At 26.9% G+C, this 23432-nt stretch overlaps 3 protein-coding genes across 4 annotated transcripts; 2 read left to right on the forward strand and 1 right to left on the reverse strand.

Annotated features, from left to right (window-relative positions):
- Nucleotides 1-3980: 3980 nt before the first annotated feature.
- Nucleotides 3981-4694, reverse strand: LOC112688182 (28S ribosomal protein S14, mitochondrial). 2 transcript variants are annotated; one of them, XM_025561254.1, is made up of 4 exons: nt 4547-4694; nt 4327-4485; nt 4090-4268; nt 3981-4024 (listed from the first exon to the last, which is right to left on the reverse strand). In XM_025561254.1, exons 1-4 carry the CDS (start codon nt 4619-4621, stop codon nt 4021-4023), a joined length of 417 nt encoding a protein of 138 aa, XP_025417039.1. In that variant the 5' UTR covers nt 4622-4694; the 3' UTR covers nt 3981-4020. The 2 variants fall into 2 exon arrangements, with proteins under 2 accessions (XP_025417039.1, XP_025417040.1); XM_025561255.1 differs by lacking the exon at nt 3981-4024 and having other exon boundaries at nt 4086-4268.
- Nucleotides 4695-4913: 219 nt separating this feature from the next.
- On the forward strand, nt 4914-11684 carry LOC112688181 (GRIP and coiled-coil domain-containing protein 2-like). The gene is made up of 17 exons (XM_025561253.1): nt 4914-5007; nt 5107-5185; nt 5388-5464; nt 5616-7062; nt 7126-7214; nt 7786-7929; nt 8227-8417; nt 8499-8724; nt 8795-8962; nt 9855-10061; nt 10120-10352; nt 10419-10599; nt 10669-10842; nt 10916-11012; nt 11084-11286; nt 11345-11453; nt 11527-11684. Exons 1-17 carry the CDS (start codon nt 4981-4983, stop codon nt 11586-11588), a joined length of 3714 nt encoding a protein of 1237 aa, XP_025417038.1. The 5' UTR covers nt 4914-4980; the 3' UTR covers nt 11589-11684.
- A 4044-nt stretch (nt 11685-15728) lies between these two features.
- On the forward strand, nt 15729-19083 carry LOC112688105 (elongation factor 1-alpha). Its single transcript, XM_025561131.1, has 7 exons — nt 15729-15883; nt 16901-17051; nt 17130-17477; nt 17540-17800; nt 17910-18185; nt 18247-18534; nt 18602-19083. The coding sequence occupies exons 2-7, from the start codon at nt 16908-16910 to the stop codon at nt 18671-18673; spliced, it is 1389 nt and encodes a 462-aa protein (XP_025416916.1). The 5' UTR covers nt 15729-15883; nt 16901-16907; the 3' UTR covers nt 18674-19083.
- Nucleotides 19084-23432: the final 4349 nt, after the last annotated feature.

Consider the following 23432-nt stretch of genomic DNA (forward strand, 5'->3'; position numbering starts at 1 on the left):
CTATCGTTATAATCATCATCATAATTATTATTACTGGCTATTATTGTTGGTACCTATATCACATAGTTTCAGAATATTCGTGTGACAATTAGCGACGGATACATTACCCAATAACTACCGGCATACATATCATACGGAGAGAGAAAGAGAGAGAGAGCGAGTTCGATATAAATCCATCCAGTATGAGGAAAAAAATAAGATTATACACTAAAAAATACCTACGCGTCTCATTGAACAAGGAAACTGAAATTGATGATTAAATCTTGATTCAAAGAAACATACAATATTATACATTTAATTCTCATTTTTGTAGGTACGAATAAGGTACGCACAAACAGTGGTGAAACTAAGGGGGTAAGATTGTGATCGCTCCCCTTCCTCTCTCTGATAATAAATCCTGGTTGCGTCACTTCACATAATTTTAGATATGTCACTTAAAAACGTATTTAATTAACGTTTACTATAACAGCATCAGTACTAAAATAAGTGTGGTTGATAATGGAGGAATAACCCATTCCAAACATGTGTATCTATTCAAGTGTCATTTTAAAACCCTTATTCTAAAGAAAAATTATAAGTTACTGCTACTACATAACAATGAAAGCAAGCGTATGAAAAAGATTATTCATGGATACGGCAGGTACCTTTATACCAACATTTCAGTTCATGAATTTTAAAACTAAATAAAATAAATAGGTAATACCCTACGTAGTTTCTAAAAATATACACAAGTATTTAGAATATTTAGATGCTCTAATTGTAAATAATATGAATTTTATAATAACTATGTAGGTACTAATACATATAATTATAATTTCAAACATATAAATCACATCATATGCTGAAATGCGCACTTTTACCCCAAATCGAATCGCTATCTTACCCCAATATACTTTTCATTGTTGAAAAAATTGTATAAAAATAAGCATTCGTGTTATCAGAACATAATACATGATAAATAATAGGCAATATAGTGTAGAAATGGTAAAAAAAAAAGATTCCTATATAAATAACTTTTCCAGTGTGAATAACTAATTTTATTCTATCTAAATATAACATCAAAAAGTAAAAAATTAAAACTTATCTCATTTCGAGCTGTTGTTCAAGTAAATCTCGTTTTTTTTTTTTTTTTTTTGTTACTGATAAACATAGCTGGTATATTGATAAACACTAAACACTATGTCCTTAATTAAAAATCTCAATAATTTATAGATATCTTATATAGTTTATCTTACCCCAGGTTACTCTCTTATCATTATCAACAGTATTGTATTTAATATTTACTTATGTAGTTTTGTTATATTGTTATGTAGGAAGTCGTTTATTTTGTCTATATGTATTTTATAAATATACTTTTATAGGTATACAAAACTTTTGAGTAGAGTTCGGGATGTTTATGGATTTGCATATTTTATTCTGTTTATTCAAATTTATTTGGACCTGGATACAAATATAATTCATCTTCTATTGAATCAAATAATACCTACGATTTTTATTTTCTATATTTTTGAATATTCTGTGGTTTTATATTTTAAATGCACATATTCGGGATTTTAAGAATGTAAATACTTTAGTAGATTTTCAAATTTTTTTTAGTGTTTGTCCTGAATATTTCTAGATTCAAGTTTGATCAAATTAAAAAAAACAATTGTATCACAGTATGATGATCATATTGTAACTTTACTATACTTTTTTTTTTTAGCTAAACGCATATTTAGTACTTTTTAGTGTATAAATGCATACATATTACAGCCATTTTAAGTGTAATTTAATTATAAAAATAATATTAATAATAATAATACATAATATTTAATTCTAATTTTTTAAATTTAATTAGACAGGCGCATGCGCCGTTCAACTTTTTTTTCTTAATGGCAATCACTTATTTTAACCTCTAATTATTTGCCTAATATTTTAACGAATTTCAGTAGCTTAACCAATTTATTATACTAAATTATTATCAGTATTTTTAGGGTAATACTGAATATAATTGTTCTAGGGTTATTTAAACTTGAAATTTGTATCCCCATTCATTAAGGTGAGATTTACACGTTGATATAATTTTAACTATATTTTAACTACTGTTAAATTTCACTTAAATTTGCGCAAGAATTATAACCTGGGATCGGGACTTATAGCACTTAAAATCATTAAAATAAGCGCTTAAAAATATCATTATAAGCACTAAAATAAACGTTTAAAATTTTAAAATTAAGCTAAAATATTTATTCAAAAAAAAAAAAACTAAAATTCTAACTAAAAAATCAAACAAAATAAAAATAAATCTTCACTTTCAAGGCCTTAAGGATTTATGGATTTTCTAAGGGATTTTTCAGAAAAATAAAATGTAAACTGTTCTCTCTGTTCTTGATCATCCTGACGTTTGACACGTAGTTCTATTTTCAGCGTTGGAATATCTTTGTTAATCCTACAATGATGCCTTGGACGGCGACAAACTATGTGACAACATAGATAAGAATTATTTTTAATTTTAATTTTATCAAAAAACGACTTTATAAGAGAAAACTATAAAAAGGTAAAAAAATTGGTCAAATAAGTAGGCAAAAGTAATCAGAAAAACTGGAAATAAGCATTATTTTTAAAAATTGATGAAAAAGCAAAAAAAAAGCACTTTTATTAAATGTGTATTTTTTATGTAATAAAAACCAACTAAAAAACAGAATTCAAATTGCAAGTCTCTGATATTGATATTGACTTCTCAATTTTAGTGAAATTATAAATCATAATAAAATATTAAATAATGGTAAATAATAAAATGTTATTAATTTGTACAAAATGTTAAAATATATGAATGTAATGTAATAAATTTAATTATATTATTTACTTAAATTAGACAGAATAATGACAGGTCCATATTTTTTACTGTTAGCTTAATATTATTACTATATTATCAAATATTATATTAAATAAATTTAATAATTCACAAACCATCATTCTCATCTACCAAACACTTTATAAAAAAATATAATACTTCCAATTACTTCCAAAAGGCATTAATTGCCGCAATTTACAAAATTATTTTAATTAAGTACTATATGTAATATAATAATTTAGCTTTTAAGTGCCAATTTTTATTTATCAAACTATAAATTAATATACCAATTAACTATTGTTAAATTATGCTTGTTAATTAATTAAAATTATATTAAATTAATTAAATAAAACCTTTCATCATAGTTATTAATATTTATTGATGTTTGTTTTGTTTGATAATTAATATTATAAGTTATTACTTTTTCCACTAAAGTTTATACTTCTATACTTAAAAAATGTGCAGCATACAATATATTTTAAAAGCCAATAAAGTTATAATATTTAAGTTATAAGTAAATTACCACTAAGAAGTTCAAAAGAAAAATTTGCATATCTAGTCCAAGTTAGTTAGTGTAGCAAAAACTAGTATATAAAAAGTTCAAATAATTTAAAACAAGTGAAGTATGTTGTTTATTTAAAATAATAAAATTAATCTTAACTATTTAATTTTATAGGCCAGACCACAAATGAGACATTTAATACTTCACTATATTCTACTAAAGATGTCTTCTTGTCAAAAAGTGTACCTAAACAATTTAAAATACAGTACTAACAATATTTTAATATATTATCAAATTTTAAATAACATAAGATAATGGAAATTTTTTTGAGTAATAAAGTCCAGCATAGAATAGATCAATTCATTTGTTTAATGACCATGTTTTCAAATATCTAAAGTAAAGTAAAAATTTACTGTATAATATTATAACTTAGAGAAATTGTTTATTATGATAAGCTAATTTTCTAATTTCAGTTACAAAAATAGCATTGAAAAACTACTTAACATAGTTAAAACTAGTTTAGAAATAAAATAAAATGGTTTTACTCTTGTTACAACAATTATATTTATTTAGAAGATGAAAAATTAATCATAGACTGTAAATTCAAATACATAAATCTAATTAATTCATTTAATTACTATATAACAAAAATTTCCTTTGTAAGTTCTGGTAATTTTTTTTTATTTTACCTGAAAAAAAAACCAACTATAAATAAAAGAATATAAAACAATTGAAACAAAAATAATTTACTTACCACATTGCTCTTTGAACTCCAGCCAATTTGTTGTAATCAGCTAAATGTCTGAACACTATTCTACTTAAACGCCATCTTTTGACATTACCTCGAGGACGAGATGTTATCTGACACCGTTGAACAATTCTGGTTATACTAGCATCCCTTGGACAGTTGTAGATTTCTTTGTCGGCAATTTGCTATAAATATATATAACAAAAATATTGAGTGGTACAAATAATTGTTTTTCTTTAATACTTGAATTTCCAAAGGAATGATATCATTTTTACGAAGTGCATTATAGCGTAACTTGTATACACCATAATCTCTAAGGGTATCTCTTTTACGTGCATCTTTTTTCATTCTATAATCAGGCCATTTGTTGCGAATTTGTTGATTTTGAGGAAGTACTCCTAACTAAAAAGTTTTAAGAGTTTTAAAGAACAATTAAGTTGAGTAAGTATAATAATATACTTACACATGATTCGTTCATCGGTGTTGTCAATTTTCCCAGAACTCGGAATCTTAAAAGAGCATTAACAATAAATGCCATTTTAATTTAAACTTAATAAAACTTGAAGAACGTTAAATTAAAATTCGAACATTGAACAATATAATATTACATTTATTATTATTCATATGTACCTGTAGTTATTATTATCTTTATTCTTAGTCTAAATATATTAATGATAACATATCAACTCTGATAACTTTTTGTGATAATACTTATGTATTTCATATTAAATGTTTAATTTTTATTTTTTTGGTGTAAACTACGTTTTTAGTATTAAAAATGACTTTATTGTTTAATGATTGTTTGTATAAGTAAATTTATAGTATTTATGAACTGAAAATATTTTTGTTGAAGTATTATTAGTTTTTTATTTTCAGTATTAAAAATTTAGTATTATTATGGAAATTCATAACTCAAATGATGATGTATGCAAAAAAATTAACTATTTTTATTCTATTTTTTAAACTGTTTTACTTCTAATTTGTTCATAATATTAATCATTTTTAATTGAAATATGTGTACAGGTTTTACAAAAATTATCAAAGGAAGAAATTTGGAATAAATATCAAAATGAAATCAATCAAATGAAAAAAGAAAATGAAGGTATTTATTATTACATTTTTACTATATTTATATAATATTAATGTTTGAATTAAACGTTAATAGTTTTCATTCTGTTTCTGGTTTTTTTTTTTTTTTAAATATTTGATCCTTTTATTAATAAACTTGTATTTCTTACATTTTGGAGATTTTAATAAAAAGAAAATATTGAATTTTTAATTAACTAATTTTTTGTATCACATAGAGTTACACGATAAAGAAAAAATATGGGAGCAGAAGTTTATAGATCAACAACGTTTGTATGAACATTCAGAAAAACAAGTAAAATAATTTAAAAATTCAAGAGTGATAAAATACTTATGATAATGTTCTGGTTTATTAAATATTAATATAAAATAATTATTTATTTAAAATTTAAGTTATAATGATTAATATTATTATTTATTTCCAATTTTTACATCATTATTTATAGGAATTATTGAAAAAAAATAAAGAATTGCAACAAGCTGAATCAACTATCAATAATCTAAAGGAAAAAATTAATATGTTAAACAGCCAACAAAAAGATGAAGTAGACGCTTTGCAAAAAACACTCCAAAGTAACAAAAGTGCATTGGATGCTATGAAAAAAACCATGGACAATGAAAAAGCTTTTAGAATTTGTGCTGATGAAGAAATAAAGAATCTTAAAGAACAGATAAAATGTAATAATATAAAATTTAAATCTTTAGAGACAGAAATTGAAAAGTTGTTCCATGAAAAATTAAAAATAGAAGAAACTAAAAATAAAATTAGTTCACAATGTAACGAGTTAATACAAAAAAATATTTCTTTAGAAAATCATTGTGAAAAAAAAGATTTAGCATTTGACGAACAAGCAAATATAATTAACAAATTGGAAAATAATATTACTGAACTTAAAGAAAAGATTAAGAATTATAATGAAATAGAAGAAGAAAACAACAAATTTGTAAAACAAATAAAATTATTTTCTAAGCAAATGGAAACTTATGAAAATGAGAGAGAAGTTTATGTTCAAAGACTTCAAAATATGCAGAAAGAAGAAAATGTGTTGAAAAGTATTATAAAAGAATTAAAAGTAGAAATTGAAGTAAAAAATAATGAAATTAAGACTCTTAGTGAAATTAATTCTGATTTGAGTTCTAAAACTTCAAAGTTAGCTACTAATTTAAATAACTTACAAATAAATTTTACTGATTGTTTAAAACTTTTGGATGAAATTTTTGAAAATTATGTTAAAAATCAAATAAAACATAATAACATAGATGAAAATAATAAACTGTCATTCAAATTTGAACCATATTTAAATGAAGCATTTGAACTATTTGAAAAAACTTTAACAGAATATAAAACACTGAAATTCACTTATAAAGAGTCTGAGATAATTTTAAAAGATGAACTCAACAAAAAGGAAAATATAATTGAATCATTAAAAAATAAAATAAGTAACTATAAACAAGAAATAATAAAAAATGGAACAACAATTCCTAATTCTTTGGAGACAAAGAACCAGAATACAGGATTAAATATAAAACAAACCCAAAATGATACTGATTTGAATAATAAAATTATCCTTGTTGATGAAATTAATAAAAACTTACAGTATATTCATAACATTAAGATTGAAGTATTACCTAAACAAAAACTTTTAGTGTCTAATTTTAGAGAATTTATGTTAGAAAAAATAAAAGAAGTTGAAAATTTAAACATTTCTAAAAACAACTATATTGATAATGTACACTTGCAAGTAGATAATTTAAAAAAAAAAATTGATAGTAAAAATATAACTATAAGTAAATTCGAAGCAGAAGTATTAAAACTTGAAGAGAAAATTACAGAAAAAGATGCTTTGTGTAATGAAATGGAAGTTGAATTACAACACTTAAGAGATAATATTGGTACTTTTTAATTATAATTTAGTCAATTTGTTTAAGTTCTCATTAATATTTGTCATTATGTAGATGGTTCAAGTACTTCATCAATTAGTAGAGCAGATGAGATTTATAGATTGCGTGAAATGGATGAAAGTCAAGAAGATCGTTCTCAAAAGGTTATTTTTTTTATTTTTTTATATTTAAATTTTTTTTTTTTTTATAATTATAATTTATAATCCTTTTTAAATAGTAGTGAGACCAACTATACTATATGGTTCAGAGTGTTGAGCGGTTGACTAGATGATAGAACAGACTATGAGTGTTGAGGAAATGAGAATGCTTAGATGGATGAGTTGAATGATAAGAGAAGATAGAATAAGAAACAAATATGAGAAAGGTAATATTGGTGTAACATCTATAGTGAACAAGATGAGAGAAAATAAACTGAGATAGTTTGGGCATGTGATGAAGTGAGAGGAAACAAAAGCAGTGAGAGTGGTTATGAAAATGAACATTGAAGGGAAAAGAGAAAGAAGAAGATCAAAAAAGAGATACAATTGAAATTATTTGAGAGCTATTGGTGTGTGCGTAGAGGATATAGAAAATTGAGACTAGTGTAGGTTTAGGACAAAGATGGTCGACCTCAAATAGTTGGGAGTAAGGCGAAAAAGAAGAAAATTGATCGTTTTAAATAACAGTTCATTTTATTCATATCATTCATGATAAATAATTTGAATTTATTTTTAGTTGAAAGCCATTGCTATAAAACAAAAAAAACAAATATCTGATTTAAAACAATTCATAGAAAATGAAATAAAAAAACATAATCAAGAAAAAAGTGAATTATTAAGCAAGATGGCAGCTTTAGCTGAACAAGGGAAACTTGCACGTGTAAGGATCTATATTTTTATACTAAAAATCAAATATTTTAAACATAAATTTACAATTATTCTTTTTAAAAATATGAAAATTAAAAGTTATATTACAATTTTCTGTATTCTGAAATATTGTATTTCAATGTGCTATATTTTCATATTAGTGCATTGACAATATTGTAGATATGAAGTTACTGTTAGTTCCAAATGATTATGAAAAATTTTACTGATTTTTAAATTGATTTGTTAATAAGTTGCAATAGTTTAATTTGTTTAAGTAAATTAAAGTTTTTTATCAGTGTTTATTTTTCAGTGTTTACAACAACAGTATGATATTAAATGTGATGAGTTTGACATTAAATGTAAAGAAACTAAAGAATTAAGTAAAAAGTTGAAAGAAGAAGAAAATAAATTATTAGAGCAGACTAAGTTATGCTTGAATTTAAAATCAGATATTGAAACATTGAAGAATGACTTAGTAAATGCTCAAAAAACTATCAATTGGTAATTTGTACTTTTCTTATTACATTGATTAAAATTAAAATATTTTAGTCTTGTTTTCATTTAAATTTAATATATTTTAAGTTTAAAAGAAGCAGAAAAATCTTTAATTTCAAAGCTTGAAATAATTAAGCAAGAAAAATCTGCCAGTGAAATTCTCAAAGCAGATCGAGAAGCTTCAATTAAAGAACTTACAAACAATTTAAAAGTTTCTAAAGATAAACTTAAGTCTATGGAATATGAATTGGACAAATTAAAAACAGATAAACAAAAAATTAATATTCGTGATCTTGAGTTAAATTCGTATGAAGTAGGTTTTTGTTAATTATTTTTAAATTATATGGTTAACTAAATAATTTAATTTTAAATTTAATTTTTAGAAAACCTTGGATGAGTTATCTCAAAAAGTGAAAGAAGAAAAGTTACATAGTGAACATTTAGAACAAGAACTCTCAAATGCTAATAGTGTTATTGATTCTTTGCATGAACAAATAAAACATTTAGAAAATATTGTTATTACTGAACAAGAAAGAAATAAACAGAGTTCAGTAAGTAGAATTTTTACAATAACAATTAATAAAAAAAATGTGCTTATATTTCAATAATATTTAAAATAATAGAAAACTAAATTGCATTATTTCCTTCTAAATAACAAAATGATAATTTTTCATTATAAATCTATTTGTATGATTTTTTTCATACTATTATAGTAAACTTTCAATTATCCGCAAAGTTGGTAGCGTGACAACTGCAGATAAGCAAATTTGTGCCTGATTTGAAATAGGATGGAAAGGGCTGATAATCTATACAAAAATGCTTTTAACATGTTATTAGTAGGCTTAGGGACTTCTAGCATTTGCATACTTTTTTTAAATATTGTTAAAAATAGCAGAGTGCGAAATAAATTCGTTTCTCGGTGCCATGATATCAGATCTAAAATTTGAATGTGCATATTTTTGCATATTTGATAGATTTTGCAGGAGAGTACATATTTTAAAATTGTTATGCTTATTTTGCATATTTTGACAAATATTTAAAATTAAAAACTATTGATACATATATACATATATACATATATACATATTCTAACCAATCAAAAAAAAAAAATTTATTAAGAGAACGTTTAGTAGAATGATAATATAATTAAGAGTACTTCCAGTTATATGCCATCTGCAAACTACTTCTCATATCTCTTTACACTTTTTGTATAAATTATACTATAAATCCGTATTGACCGTATAACCCGTTGGATATCGACCGGATGTCGATAAAGATAATAGTCGATATACAATAATAGATTATATGTTTAGTGTTCAGTTGATAAATACTACGTTATTGTGTACTATATTTATTTATAATCAATCTGATTTAAAATGTTATTTTGTAGTAATAACAATAACATATTTGAGTTTGGTGATTTTATTATTTGTTAAATTTTAGCATCAAATAGAAATATGTAGAACGGGTCTGAATAATGCTGAATCATTACTTAATGAAAAAGAAAACCTTTTAAAAGAATGCCAAGAAACTTTAAACAATGAAAAGATATTAAATACAGATTTAACCAATAAGTATGATAAATTACATACCCAATATGATACTGATAAAGAAAATTATCAATTGCAATATACCCAACTAAATGAAAAAGTAATATTATTTTAACCATTGTTATTCTGAATTTTAATAAACATTTATATTTTCTTAGATTCGAAGATTACAAGTTGAGTTAAAAACAGCCAATGATTCTATTGCTAATTACGTAGAAGAAAATCAAAGTTTAGTTGATGAATTTGAAGCATATAAAATAAGAGCACATAGTGTTTTTCAAAAACACAAACAAGATACTGTGTATAATGCAAAAGTTGTAGAATTAGGTGAACAACTTCAAGAAGTTACAAAAGCTTTCAATGTTTCAAAAACTAATTTACAAATTGTGGCGTAAGTAGTATGAAGAAAATATTTTTCGTTTTAAAAATGAATTTAAAAATTTAAATTATACTTTAGGTCTGAGCTGTCAGCTAAATACACAGAAATAAGTATGTTACAAGAGGAAATAAATAAATATGAAAAAAAACTAAGTAATGTTACTAAGACTTTATCAATAAAAGACAAAGAAATGTATCGTTTAAATATTGAAATTGAACATCTCAAATCAATATTAGAAGTAGAAAAAGCAACTCTTAATGTAAGTTAAATATCTTAATATATAGTATTTAAAATATTTAATCAATACAATATGTAATTTCAATCTCAGGAAAAAATGTCAAGTGAAAGACTGGCACATGAAAAAGAAATTGAAAAGCTTCAACAAGAAATTGCTTTAGTTAAAGAATTAACTGCACCAGTATTGAATGCAGAGTTACCTGTTGTTGAAAATAAACTTAAAGAATCAAATTCTTCAAATAATATTCATGATGATGATGAAATGGTTTGTTTGTCTAATATAATTATGAAAAATTTCCTTGTTTCTCAGAATTTAAAATGTACTATGAATTCTTTAGTTTTCAGATTTTGCTAGTTCAAATGAATCAGTTAGAAAAATTAGTAAGTCTGCATTAATGCCTTTGGAAGATCTCTTATCCTTTGATAACTATAGTGGTAATGAATTATTAGTTTTATTTAAATTTATAAATATTTATTATATTTATTTATAATTTTTTATTCATCAGTGGGTGATCCAGTTACCGAATTGAATACTAATCAGAAGCAACTGAAACAATTAACTTTAATGTTAAATGAAGCTGAAAAAAATTGTTCACGATATGAACAACAAAATAAATTTCTGAAAGAAGACATTAGAAGATTACAACGTAGTGTAGATAGACATGCTGAAATACAAAATATGGAATATTTAAAAAATATTATTATTAAGGTGATTTTTAGTCTTTAATTTATATGTCAAAATATTTATTTATTTTTTTTTCAAACAGTTTATCACTTTATCAAGTGGTGTAGAAAAAAGTCATTTAGTACCAGTAATAAATAAACTGCTCAAACTTAGTCCAGATGAACAGAAGCAGATTGAAACTATTGCTAAAGGTAGAATATACCTTTCATATTAAATAAATTGAGTGGTAATTATTAAATAAATTTTATGTTTTGTAAAATGTAGGGTCAGCGACAGATCCAAATTCAAGCTGGTCTAGTTTATTTACATGGTCACAAGGAACTTAATCAATTTCTAGGTTTCATAATACAATTTGATATATTAATGTAGGTGCTTGATTATTAAGTATTCTTTTTATGTTATATTTTAATTATTTCCAAAAATGTGTTTTAATATAAGCAAATTGTATTGATTATATGAGTAGAATTTGATGCTTTATACTTAAATTAAATTTAAAAAGTCCGATCCTTGTGTTAAATTTTTCACTTGATTAGTCATTGTTTATATGAATATAATAAATTATTACTTATTTCACTGACTTAAATCTAGTCAATACAACATCAATAGGAATAAACAACTATTTTGAAGCTCTTTTTGTTTTATCTAGAGTTTAATTTTAAAAATTTATCTAAATTTTAGATAGTTATTTGTCTTTTCCAAATCCAACCATTCAAATTATTATACATCATATTTAAAAAAGTGTTATTTTTTGTATTGTATATATATATATATATATTTTTTTTTTTAATTTTAAATTTATTTAAATAATATACATATAGTTTATGAAATATTATTTATTTATTATTAAGTGTTTTATATGTAATATAAAAAGAATAATTTGATGTTCTTACCACTGATGTATTCTTTTTTTTTATAGACAACTTTTTATCTATAAAATTATTTTTATTACTAATAAACACAAATTTGTTTTACATTATAACTAGACTATATTGTCAACACACTTTGAGTCTACTAATAATATATCAGTTAGCTATACCATAGATTTCTGATTCATATAATAATTTGTGAATATTTAATATAATTTATTATTTAAATTTAATAAGGGAAGTATTATAAATCGTAACTGTTAAAATTAGAATATTCTCAAGATTAGTGAGTACATAAATTGTATTAATTAAATTGATTTCTTAGATCTTATTTAAGATAAAATTGTTCATGAAAAACTACAATAAAAACAGTTAACAGTTTAACTATGACTATAAATTATAAATTATATAATAGGTATATTATGATAAAATTACAACAATCGGGTTTGTCACTTGAGTTGCTAACTTATTAAAATGGTATGGTATTTTAATTATAAAATAATGAATTATCAGTAGGCAAAAACAGTGAATTTAGTTTTAAGTTTACGCAGTTATTAAATTGCTCAATGTGACAACTTGGTTATCAAAAAGTCAATTTTAATTTAGTTTTAAAATATTCCAATAGTTCCAAATAAAATTAACAATATCACCAAAATAGATTATTAATTAAAACAGTAATTTATTAGCTCAAAACACGCATATAGACTATAGAAACATATATACATATAACCCTATAGGTTGCCATGAATTTATAAAGCGAAACCCGAACAACACAAACACAATATTGAGTAATATATTTTTAATATATTGGGAGGACCAGTGACGTATACAAGGGGGGTTGTAGAGGTCAGATTCCCCTAGGCCCTTTTTCAAATGTTATAAAATAATGCTCTTATCGTGAAGGTGATAGAAACGTAAAAAAAAAAATTATAATAAAATAAAAATAATGATTTGTTTGCAAATGATCCCCCCCTCTTCATACAAAAGTTATGTATACGCCACTGAAGAGGACCATTTATGGCCGGCAATATAATGTTTAAAAAATTTTTTGTAAAATAAAGTATATTATATATTGTTAATCAATTACGACTAAAAATGTACTTTGAGATAAAATAGTCAATATTAAGAAATAAACAATACTAAATTTCCTCTAAAAGCCTGAATATATGGACGTCCCGAAAATATTTTTCGGGACACCGGGACGCAAAGTCCAAAACCGGTGACAATCCCGGTTTTCCGGAACGTATGGCAACCCTAATATAGACTATAGTATGATTATAGCTGAAACATCTAAAATTGATAAAAAAAAACGCAAGTATAAAAACACAACACAATTAAAAACCATCAATATGGATCTAAAACTATCTAGCATTGATGATTAAACCTTAAAAATTCGTAATTATGGTGAAAACGCGGTTATATTAAATAAAAGAACAATTTTAATCTTAATTATTCCTTGAAATTATTATCTTCAATTCAACCATAATTATTGCCAACCTATTTACATTTATGTTAGTATAAGAATTACGATATAATTGTGATAATTTAAATAAAATGTGGAGTTTGTCATAGTTTGTCATTGCTCATAAGTCATAACCATTATGTTCTTTTTTCCAATATCTAATGATTTGCTTAATATGGGCAAGGTACAAATTATAAATTGATTAATGTGGCTTAATAAAAGCTCTTAATGTTTAAATAATGGACCAATGCATTTTACCTATATTTGATCTAAAACCACTTTTTTGTACTAGTGTTATGCGTCTATGGTTCTTATTCAAATAATAGTTCTATAGTTGTTGTAGGTAATATTAAATGAATTATAGCTCTTAATTTTTTTTCATTTAGATATTTTTCCACCGATTATTAGTCGTTATAAGTAATGCATGTAAAAATTCTGGGTGATGAATTGTTTAACAAGTCTGCTTTATTACCTATATACATTTATAATATAAATTTGAAATTATCATACATTAAATTATTTTTTAGATAATTATAATATTATATATTTTTTATGGTTCTCGATGTTTTGAATTGTTTATTACTAATCATCTTTAATTTTATATGAATCTAATGAATAATCTGATACGTCATACGTGTTTCATAAAGTTAAAAAAGAAAAATGGTATTAATTTATAAAATGAATTATGTATGACCGGTTAAACAAAGTATACAATAATGTATACCTACTGACATACTGACACTTCTTGGTCTTTGATCGCTTTGCTTTTTGATAACTATAATACATATTAATAGTTATTATTAAGCCAAATTTATAATATCAGTTGCAGAAAATTATGTATGGCAATAAATTATGAAAACAAATCTCAGGTTAGTTCATATCACGATTAAATATAGTACTGTCTTTAATCGTGGTCCATGGTTATATACTTATTTTTAACGAGGAAAGGCGGAATGTGTAATCAGAAAATCACGGGATTGTGAGTGGTTTTAATATCTCGAATCTTGCCTATCAATCAACAATAACTCAAATGTGGAAAAATAATAAAATAAAAGTTTTGATTTTTCTCCAAAAATGATTACATTTGATAAAGGCGAACGACTGTTCGTAAATCGTGATAGTAAGTTATGACGATTGAGGGGGACAAAAAACAGATTCATGATGATTACGAAGGTGAATCCAGTGTACGTTGGACAGTGGCTAGACCGTGAAAACGGAAGCCAATATTGTAATGGATGTTGTTGAAAGCATGTGCAATGGTTAGCATCATCCAGTGGATAAATTGCAGTTGACTAGTGTCTAGCGGTGACAGCAATCATGTGGAATCCACATGACCAGTGATGTGATGAACGAATCATTCCTTTGGAACGAGTCCAGAGGAGGAACGAATCGGAACGATTTCACATACTCGGTTCTTTTAGATGCAATATTCCTACCGACTAATTATTCTACATTTGCGTATTGTGTATGACTATTATCACAGAATAAAACACTTTATTAATAACTAATGGAAGCAAGTTCAGTCGCACAGTTAGTGGTAATGCATTTTTAATTCACAAATGTCGACCTTTGAAATACACAACTATTCTCCAGGCCGACAATACCACTGTTGAGACGGTAGAGACAACGCTATCTAGAGAAGTTTACAGTAATTAGGTTCGGTGCCGGTTCACGATAAGTAATGATAATAAAAAGTACCGAAAGGAACGATGGAACGAGTCGTTTGGAATTGTTCCTTTTGTGGAACTGGAACGAAAGGAACGATTCACTAAAAATAAGGAAGTACCCCATCACAAATGTGAATATATTTAAAATTTGAAAGAAAATGTATGTGACACGCGGGATACGTGTCAGGTAGGTTGGCAACGACGACAGTGCCGGCAATATTGGTGCCCGGTAGTTGATTAATCTCAAACCCCATGTGTGTCGGCCAAAGTTGGGGTAAAGAAAAGCCTTAGGATCAAATTTAGACAAAAAATGACACAAGTTTTGAATAGAAAAATTTTAGACAGAACCAAAAAAGAAAATTTTTTGGTTTTAAACAGCTTCAGGGCGCCAAAACAGATTTTCGTAATGTCGGTACCGGTATACCGACGGCCATGTTTTTCACTCGACCACCACCCTGGCCCGGTGTGCTAAGCTAGGATCGCTCTCTTTCCGTGATCGCTGTGCTATCGTCGTGTGCGCTGCTCGTCGACCGAACATTTTTTCTTCGCCTCCGTCGACTTCATTGTGTTTGGTCGATTTTCATCCGTTTTAATCTCACATCTTGATACTATTTCATCTATAAACGGTAAGTAAAACGATTTGCTATTTAATTTTCATTGCGTTTTTGTAAATTGTCGCGACGATTAGCTTTGAATCACCGGCCGACTCGCGTCACGGTGTTTCGGCCAGCGGTGAACATCGGTCACACGCGAACGTCATTACGTATGCGCTGCGGTCAGTTCACGTTTTTCTTATGATTATTAATCTGTGTTTACTGTTTGTGGAGAGATTTAATTTGCCGACGATCGTCCTCGTTTGTGCAGTGCGCCGATTTGGTGGTGTATCTCGTTTGAAACGGTCGGCGTCATCGCGCCGGAAGGTGTGTTGAATATTGAACAACTTCGTATTTGCGTAAAACCCCCTTTACTTCATCCTTAGTGTCTGACCTTATGTATAAAAATGTTCAACCCTTTTTTTGCTGTTACCATCAGGTCTCGTTTAAATTCGGCTCTCTTTCATGTTATATTCTGCTTATGTGGCAAGTAGTGCAATCGACTAAACATGCATGGTTTGATGGGTTGACGTTTGCTTGCGTGTCCCGATACACTGTAATTCATCATTGTATTATGATTCTATTATTTTATTGTAATTTTCGTTTGATATATTTCCTGATTTTGGGTGCGAATGAAATCTGTGATTTGTGTACAATTGCCGGCCGTCGGTTTGTTGGTTGGTACCATTGTATTGTATGACACATGTTTAGGGATATTGGTTAGGAGAGCACGATGCAGTTGCGTGTGATTTTAGTTCCACGTTCCGAGATTATACGTCATATTGCGTGGTTCATTCACCTCAATATTGCATTTTCGTTTTATTGAAATTCTGTTTATTCTTAATATATGGTTACTTAAATTATGTTAGTATGGATCTTATTGATCTGTTTTTAACTTAAGATAAACTAAACTTTTTTAAAAATTATTTTTTTTTGTATACTAATATAAAATTATTTTAAGTACAAGAATGTAATTTTAATTTATAATTTATGAGTTTGTCAAATGATTGTTCACATTTTAAATTTATTGTATCTTATTGATGTTTTTAGATTAACCATGGGAAAAGAGAAGGTTCATATTAACATCGTTGTCATTGGACACGTAGATTCTGGTAAATCTACAACAACTGGTCACTTGATCTACAAATGTGGAGGTATTGACAAGCGAACAATTGAAAAGTTCGAGAAGGAAGCCCAAGAAGTATGTCATTGTATCTATATTTATACGTTGGATTTTTTTTTTTTATCATAGATATATTCATAAATTATTTTATTTTAGATGGGAAAAGGTTCTTTCAAATATGCTTGGGTTTTGGACAAACTTAAGGCTGAACGTGAACGTGGTATTACCATTGATATTGCCTTATGGAAATTTGAAACTGCCAAGTACTATGTTACCATCATTGATGCACCTGGTCACAGAGATTTCATCAAGAACATGATTACTGGTACTTCCCAGGCTGATTGTGCTGTGCTTATTGTTGCTGCTGGTACTGGAGAATTCGAAGCTGGTATCTCCAAGAACGGTCAAACCCGTGAACACGCTCTATTGGCTTTTACCCTTGGTGTGAAACAACTGATTGTTGGTGTGAACAAGATGGACTCTACTGAACCACCGTACAGCGAGGTATATTTTTTAATAATTTTCAATGTTATTATTTAATTAACAAATTTGTCTGATTATTTTAGGCTCGTTTCGAAGAAATCAAGAAGGAAGTTGGAAGTTACATCAAGAAGATTGGTTACAACCCAGCTGCTGTTGCTTTTGTGCCCATCTCTGGATGGAATGGAGACAATATGTTGGAAGTATCTGACAAAATGACATGGTTCAAGGGATGGAGTGTTGAACGTAAAGAAGGAAAGGCTGATGGTAAATGTTTGATTGAAGCTTTAGATGCTATCCTCCCACCTAGTCGTCCCACAGACAAGGCTCTTCGTCTTCCACTTCAGGTATATAACTAATAATTTATTCCTTCTTGTAAATTAAATTTATTATTGATATATTCATATTTTCTTAGTAACTGCTCTATATATTTTAATTTTTCTTGTATTATAATAGGACGTCTACAAAATTGGAGGTATTGGAACAGTCCCAGTTGGTCGTGTGGAGACTGGTCTTTTGAAACCTGGTATGGTTGTTGTTTTCGCACCGGCCAACATCACAACTGAAGTTAAGTCCGTGGAAATGCACCACGAAGCTCTTGTAGAAGCTGTTCCCGGAGACAACGTTGGTTTCAACGTAAAGAATGTTTCAGTCAAGGAATTGAGACGTGGTTTCGTTGCTGGAGACACAAAAAACAACCCACCCAAAGGTGCTGCTGATTTCACTGCCCAGGTAAATTATTATATTGTATAATTTATCATGAATTTTAATTAATTTTTTCCTTTGTTCTAAGGTTATTGTATTGAACCACCCTGGTCAAATTTCCAATGGATACACTCCAGTTTTGGATTGCCACACAGCCCATATTGCTTGCAAGTTTGCAGAGATCAAAGAAAAGTGTGACCGTCGTACTGGTAAAACTACTGAAGCCAATCCAAAAGCCATCAAGTCTGGAGATGCTGCCATCATCACCTTGGTACCATCCAAGCCTTTGTGTGTTGAAGCTTTCTCAGAATTCCCTCCCTTGGGACGTTTTGCTGTACGTGATATGAGGCAAACCGTTGCTGTTGGTGTGATCAAGGTATAAATCCAATACTTAATCAATGAGCATAGATAATTTTGTATATTATTTATTTCTTTATTTATAGAGTGTCAACTTCAAAGACTTGGCTGCGGGTAAAGTAACAAAGGCTGCTGAAAAAGCTCAGAAGAAGAAATGAATAGGCGTAGCAGTAGCGCACACACGTCCTTCAGTTAGGTCAAACGAAAGTTGGCATAGGTGTCAGATACCATCCCAACTTCAAATACTATCCAAATGGCTGTTGCAACCTTGTTTTCATCGTAAAGAATTTCGCAGGAAAAAATCGTGTTGTGCTACTCAATATCATGATAATTTTGTTTTTATTTTTTATTTTCAACAATTTTTCAAATTTGTTTTTAGTTATGTTTAACTTATTGATAGGGATGACATAATTATAAAATAGTTTTTTTTGATAATTGTATGTATAATGCCTTAATTTGGAAAATATTTTTTCTTAAACTAATTTATCATTCTATGATGTTATAATTTATACCTTACTTTAATTTTATAACATTTTTTTTTTTACTGCATCTATGACTACAAATTCCATTTGGCCCAACTGAAAACATAGCCGCCGCCTATACATTGTGTCTACGTTTGTCTTAGAACAAATAAAACACATATATAACTATTTCCTTCTTTCATTCGTTGTCTTATTTAATTTTTTATCAACCTTAAGTTACTCTACTATCTCTGGTTAGTCTGAATTTATATTTTATTAATCAAGTATAAAATATTACCTTATTTAATTTTGAGCTGGTTGGTAGGTTATAACTTGTTTTTGTATTCAAGCTTACATGCTTGTGCAAAGTGATATATATATATATATATATATATACTACCTGGTTCGATATTTAAATGTAGTAATTTCAATGTTAATTTTTAACCAATCTTACTGTGTAGTTCATCTAATAATTTTTTTCATCTATACTTGTTGGTTATCAGTTAATTCTAGAATGTAGATTTTTGAAATCATCAGCTTGTATTGAATATACTTGGATAAAAGAATGTACGGTGATGTCGAACCTTTTTCCTTAGCGAGCCACCAGATATTAAAGTATGAGTAATATCAATATTAATCTAATTTTGTTATTTTTTTACACATAGTAGGTATACATTAATAAGGTATTTTACAAAAACGAAATTGAACATTTATTTTTTTTTTTGCCTAGTTTTACACTTGAAAAATATATTTTTAATTATCCTGTCAGCGGTTTTATATTGTTAATATTTTAACATTTTCTTTTGATTTCATCTGAATTGGTTTCCAATAAAGATTTTCGAAAAAGATAATCTCCATAAAAGGGATTTTCCGAAATTTTGGAGAGTTCTTATAAGGGAAAATCTCAGATGAACATTCGGCATGGGAAATCGAATTTTTTTTATAGGAAATTAAACAACTACCATTTTTGAATTATAATAAGCCTATACCTACACTTGGTTTTTTATTATTCCATTGAATTGGCAAACATATATTAACATTTTAACATATAATTCAGAACTTTTTATAAATTAATATTTTATTATATCTTTACGCTCCAATATGATAACATCAATTGATGATGTAACTTGATAGTTTAGGTTATTATATTCAAATATTCAATTGTTTCTCTTATTACATACGGTTGCTAAAGTGTATATAGCATGCCGTCATATTAATTTCCAGTGAAACCGTTTCCGTGGTTTATTTGTGCCAAGGGCGGTTCATAAGAACCTTTAAGGAGAGAGAGGAGCGTAAATATTTTGTATAAAAATATTTATTCCACTAAATTTCTTATATTGCTCGGTAAATAAAATGTAATTATATATGTCATAAACTTTTGCCATAACGGCATATCATTATAAATATAGGTATATTAATATATAAAAACTTAAACAAAACTGTTTATTGATCAAACATAATTAAAAGTCAAAAATATTTCCTATTTATAACTCGTACATCATACTCGTATTGCTTATGCAGTAACAAGCAAATTGTACCGTTAATGACTAAAATACTAAAATTTGAAGTATAATTTGAACACGGCATTTCTTTCCATATTTTTGGATTTGTTTTGCAGCACCTCATGTTGTTGGTGTCAATCAGCGAACATCCATTAGTCCTATCAATAACACAATGTGTTGGTGATACATGTAATATTTTCTAAATTAAATTCAAAATTATTTTATATCTTTTCAATGGTTTCATCTAAAAGTGTTTCTATAGCATTCGGCTCAAAATACTTTTCATTACTAACACTTTCATTTTCGTGTATCTGTCGAATATCCTTTTTCTTTGTCTGACATATATTTATGACCACCTATAAAACATAATTTTTGAAAATGTAAAGAATATTAAGTGTCATTTGTGATGCAAACACCTGTTGTTCCATAAAATACAATATATTCCTTTGCATCCAACATAACTAGAAGTAACATTTCTTGTCAACAATACTCAAAATGTTATTATTTATATATATATATATATATGAAATGTCCTTAAATGGTTTTTGAGAATTATCTTTACCTAGTAATATTGCATTATTGCATATTTTTTTGAGAACTCAGTTACTAAAGGCTTTAACTGTTGTTTGATGTCAAGATTTGAGTCGGAAGCAATCAATTTGCGTAACAATCCATACAATTGATTTAACAATTGAGTATTCTAACTATGAGTATTTCTCGAAATAATTTATTTGCAAGAACTGTATTCCAAAAAAAAATAGTTTTTTAATGGATTGAAAATGGAAAAACAAAACATTTGATACAGATATATTACTTATTTTAACAGTTATTGATTTAGTTCATCGGTGATTTTATTTATAAATTGTTCTAAGTCCGTGCTATTGGTCAATTTACCTGATATTTTGACGATAGTTATTGATTTGATAACGTTTGCACTTGTTTATCGGAAATTTATTGCTACATTTTTCATTCAAAATACTTTTATGTCAATATCATTGATAATAATTTTACATTTTTTCGGTACATTCGTTGCAAAATGAAGTATTATTTTTTTTTTTATATTAAAAAGACGCAAGCGGATATTTGAAAAACAATATTATTATTATTATAAATTCAACACAAAAACTATTAAATCTTTTGGAATTGTTGAATTTATGTTAACACATAATAATGCTTTTGTTGTATAACGTTTTTTTTTCCGTAAAAGCACCATTGGTTTTTAAAAATTAAAAATTTTGTGCAAAACTAAAAGAAATAATTTTCCCAACTGTGCTATATAATAAATTTTAATCAAATTTTTATAGATAAGTATGTTGTTTGTTAATGGAAAACATAAAAATAAAATTAATTATGCAATAATAATGATATACCCTTGGACACCGTTATGTAACATTATTGCATATACAACACGCCGTTATATTTATTTTTTAATAATAGATTATTTTTCGATGACCGTTTGTATATATACGTCGCATATACATATTATATTTACATTTATACATAACTCTACATATAATACATGTTATATGCGATCGTGATTTCATCGTGCCACGAATGAATTTTTTCTTAACATTTTTATTCATCATTATGTTATTGTTATGCGATAATTTTTTTTAATGAATTATGCGCAAGAAATTTTTTATCGATTTGCTTTACACTGCACCAAACACGCGCAATGTGCTCTTGTGAAAGCAGTAATAGTTTATTAACTTAAGCAGAAATAATTACACGTTCGCATGTACAAGTATCGATTGGTATATGTATACAGTTTTGCGAGGATTCAATTTATGCGCATATGCGATATGGTAAACAAATCTGTCATTTTCATTCCAACGTTTATCGATCAAAACAACATTTTTCATTTACCATATTTATTAAAAATGACTGTAAATCGCGTAATTTTGGCTTCTGCTATTTATTCTTTTTAAGCAAACATTTTGAACATCTAGTGCGTTGCAATTACACTCCACGGTAGCCATAAGAAAGTAATTTTTAACTTGACAAAAAACATTATAATGATTTCCAGCAAAGTTGAAATAGTTTGTCTTTTGGATAATATTCTAATTCAATAAGTTTGGGTTTGACAAAAACATTTCTTAAATGTGATATTATTGACAGTTTCATTAATGTGCCAACTATAAAGAGATGAATAGTTACACTCACTAAAATTCACGATATTATTTTCACCTTTAAAGCGAAAATAAAAATATATGTATTACAACGATATGATAGATAAACATTCGTAAGAACTCGTACATTATGAGATACATTAGGAATTTTCTGTGCAAATTATTTGAAACTGCATCTCCACAACGATAAAATTGTAAGAGTTTCACAGTTCATCACGTGAAATTGTGTCTGTGTGTATGTGTGTGTGTGTGCATGATTGCGTACGTGAAAATTAGATTAGATTGAGAGAGAAGGGCCATAATGTATATATGGTGGATCAATAGTTGTTGGTCGGGTATAATATTTCGAGACGGTTGTACACAATAAGCTCGAGAAATAAGAAAACCATTTTATCCCCATACACTTTACTTCTCATGGAAGTTTGTTCGTGTTGGATATCTCAATTTTTAAGACTTCGAGGTGATGAAGATGTAAGTCATACCTATATGACGTCTATACCTATATAAAGGTAGAGCGACACTCGATGCGCATACAAATGCGTCAGCTACTTATACTATTCATGAGTACTCGAGAACACTGGTCTCTAATGATTATTCCGTCGAGGTTGTAGGTCGAGGTGTTAGTATGAATCCGTTTTATACATAATAATACAATCTAATTAGTGTCGAGATTTTGATTAGTCGATGTATATAGTCATATATATACAGTCGGAGGCATAGTTATAGATTATTAATGAAGGGTTTTGATTTTCAATTATTAGTACTAAGCTGACACGAAAAAAAAACATAAATATAGATATATTAATAAAATACTTTTAATATTAT

Source organism: Sipha flava, unplaced genomic scaffold (genome assembly GCF_003268045.1).
Source record: "Sipha flava isolate LNK unplaced genomic scaffold, YSA_version1 37_pilon_pilon, whole genome shotgun sequence".
NCBI lineage: Eukaryota > Metazoa > Arthropoda > Insecta > Hemiptera > Aphididae > Sipha > Sipha flava.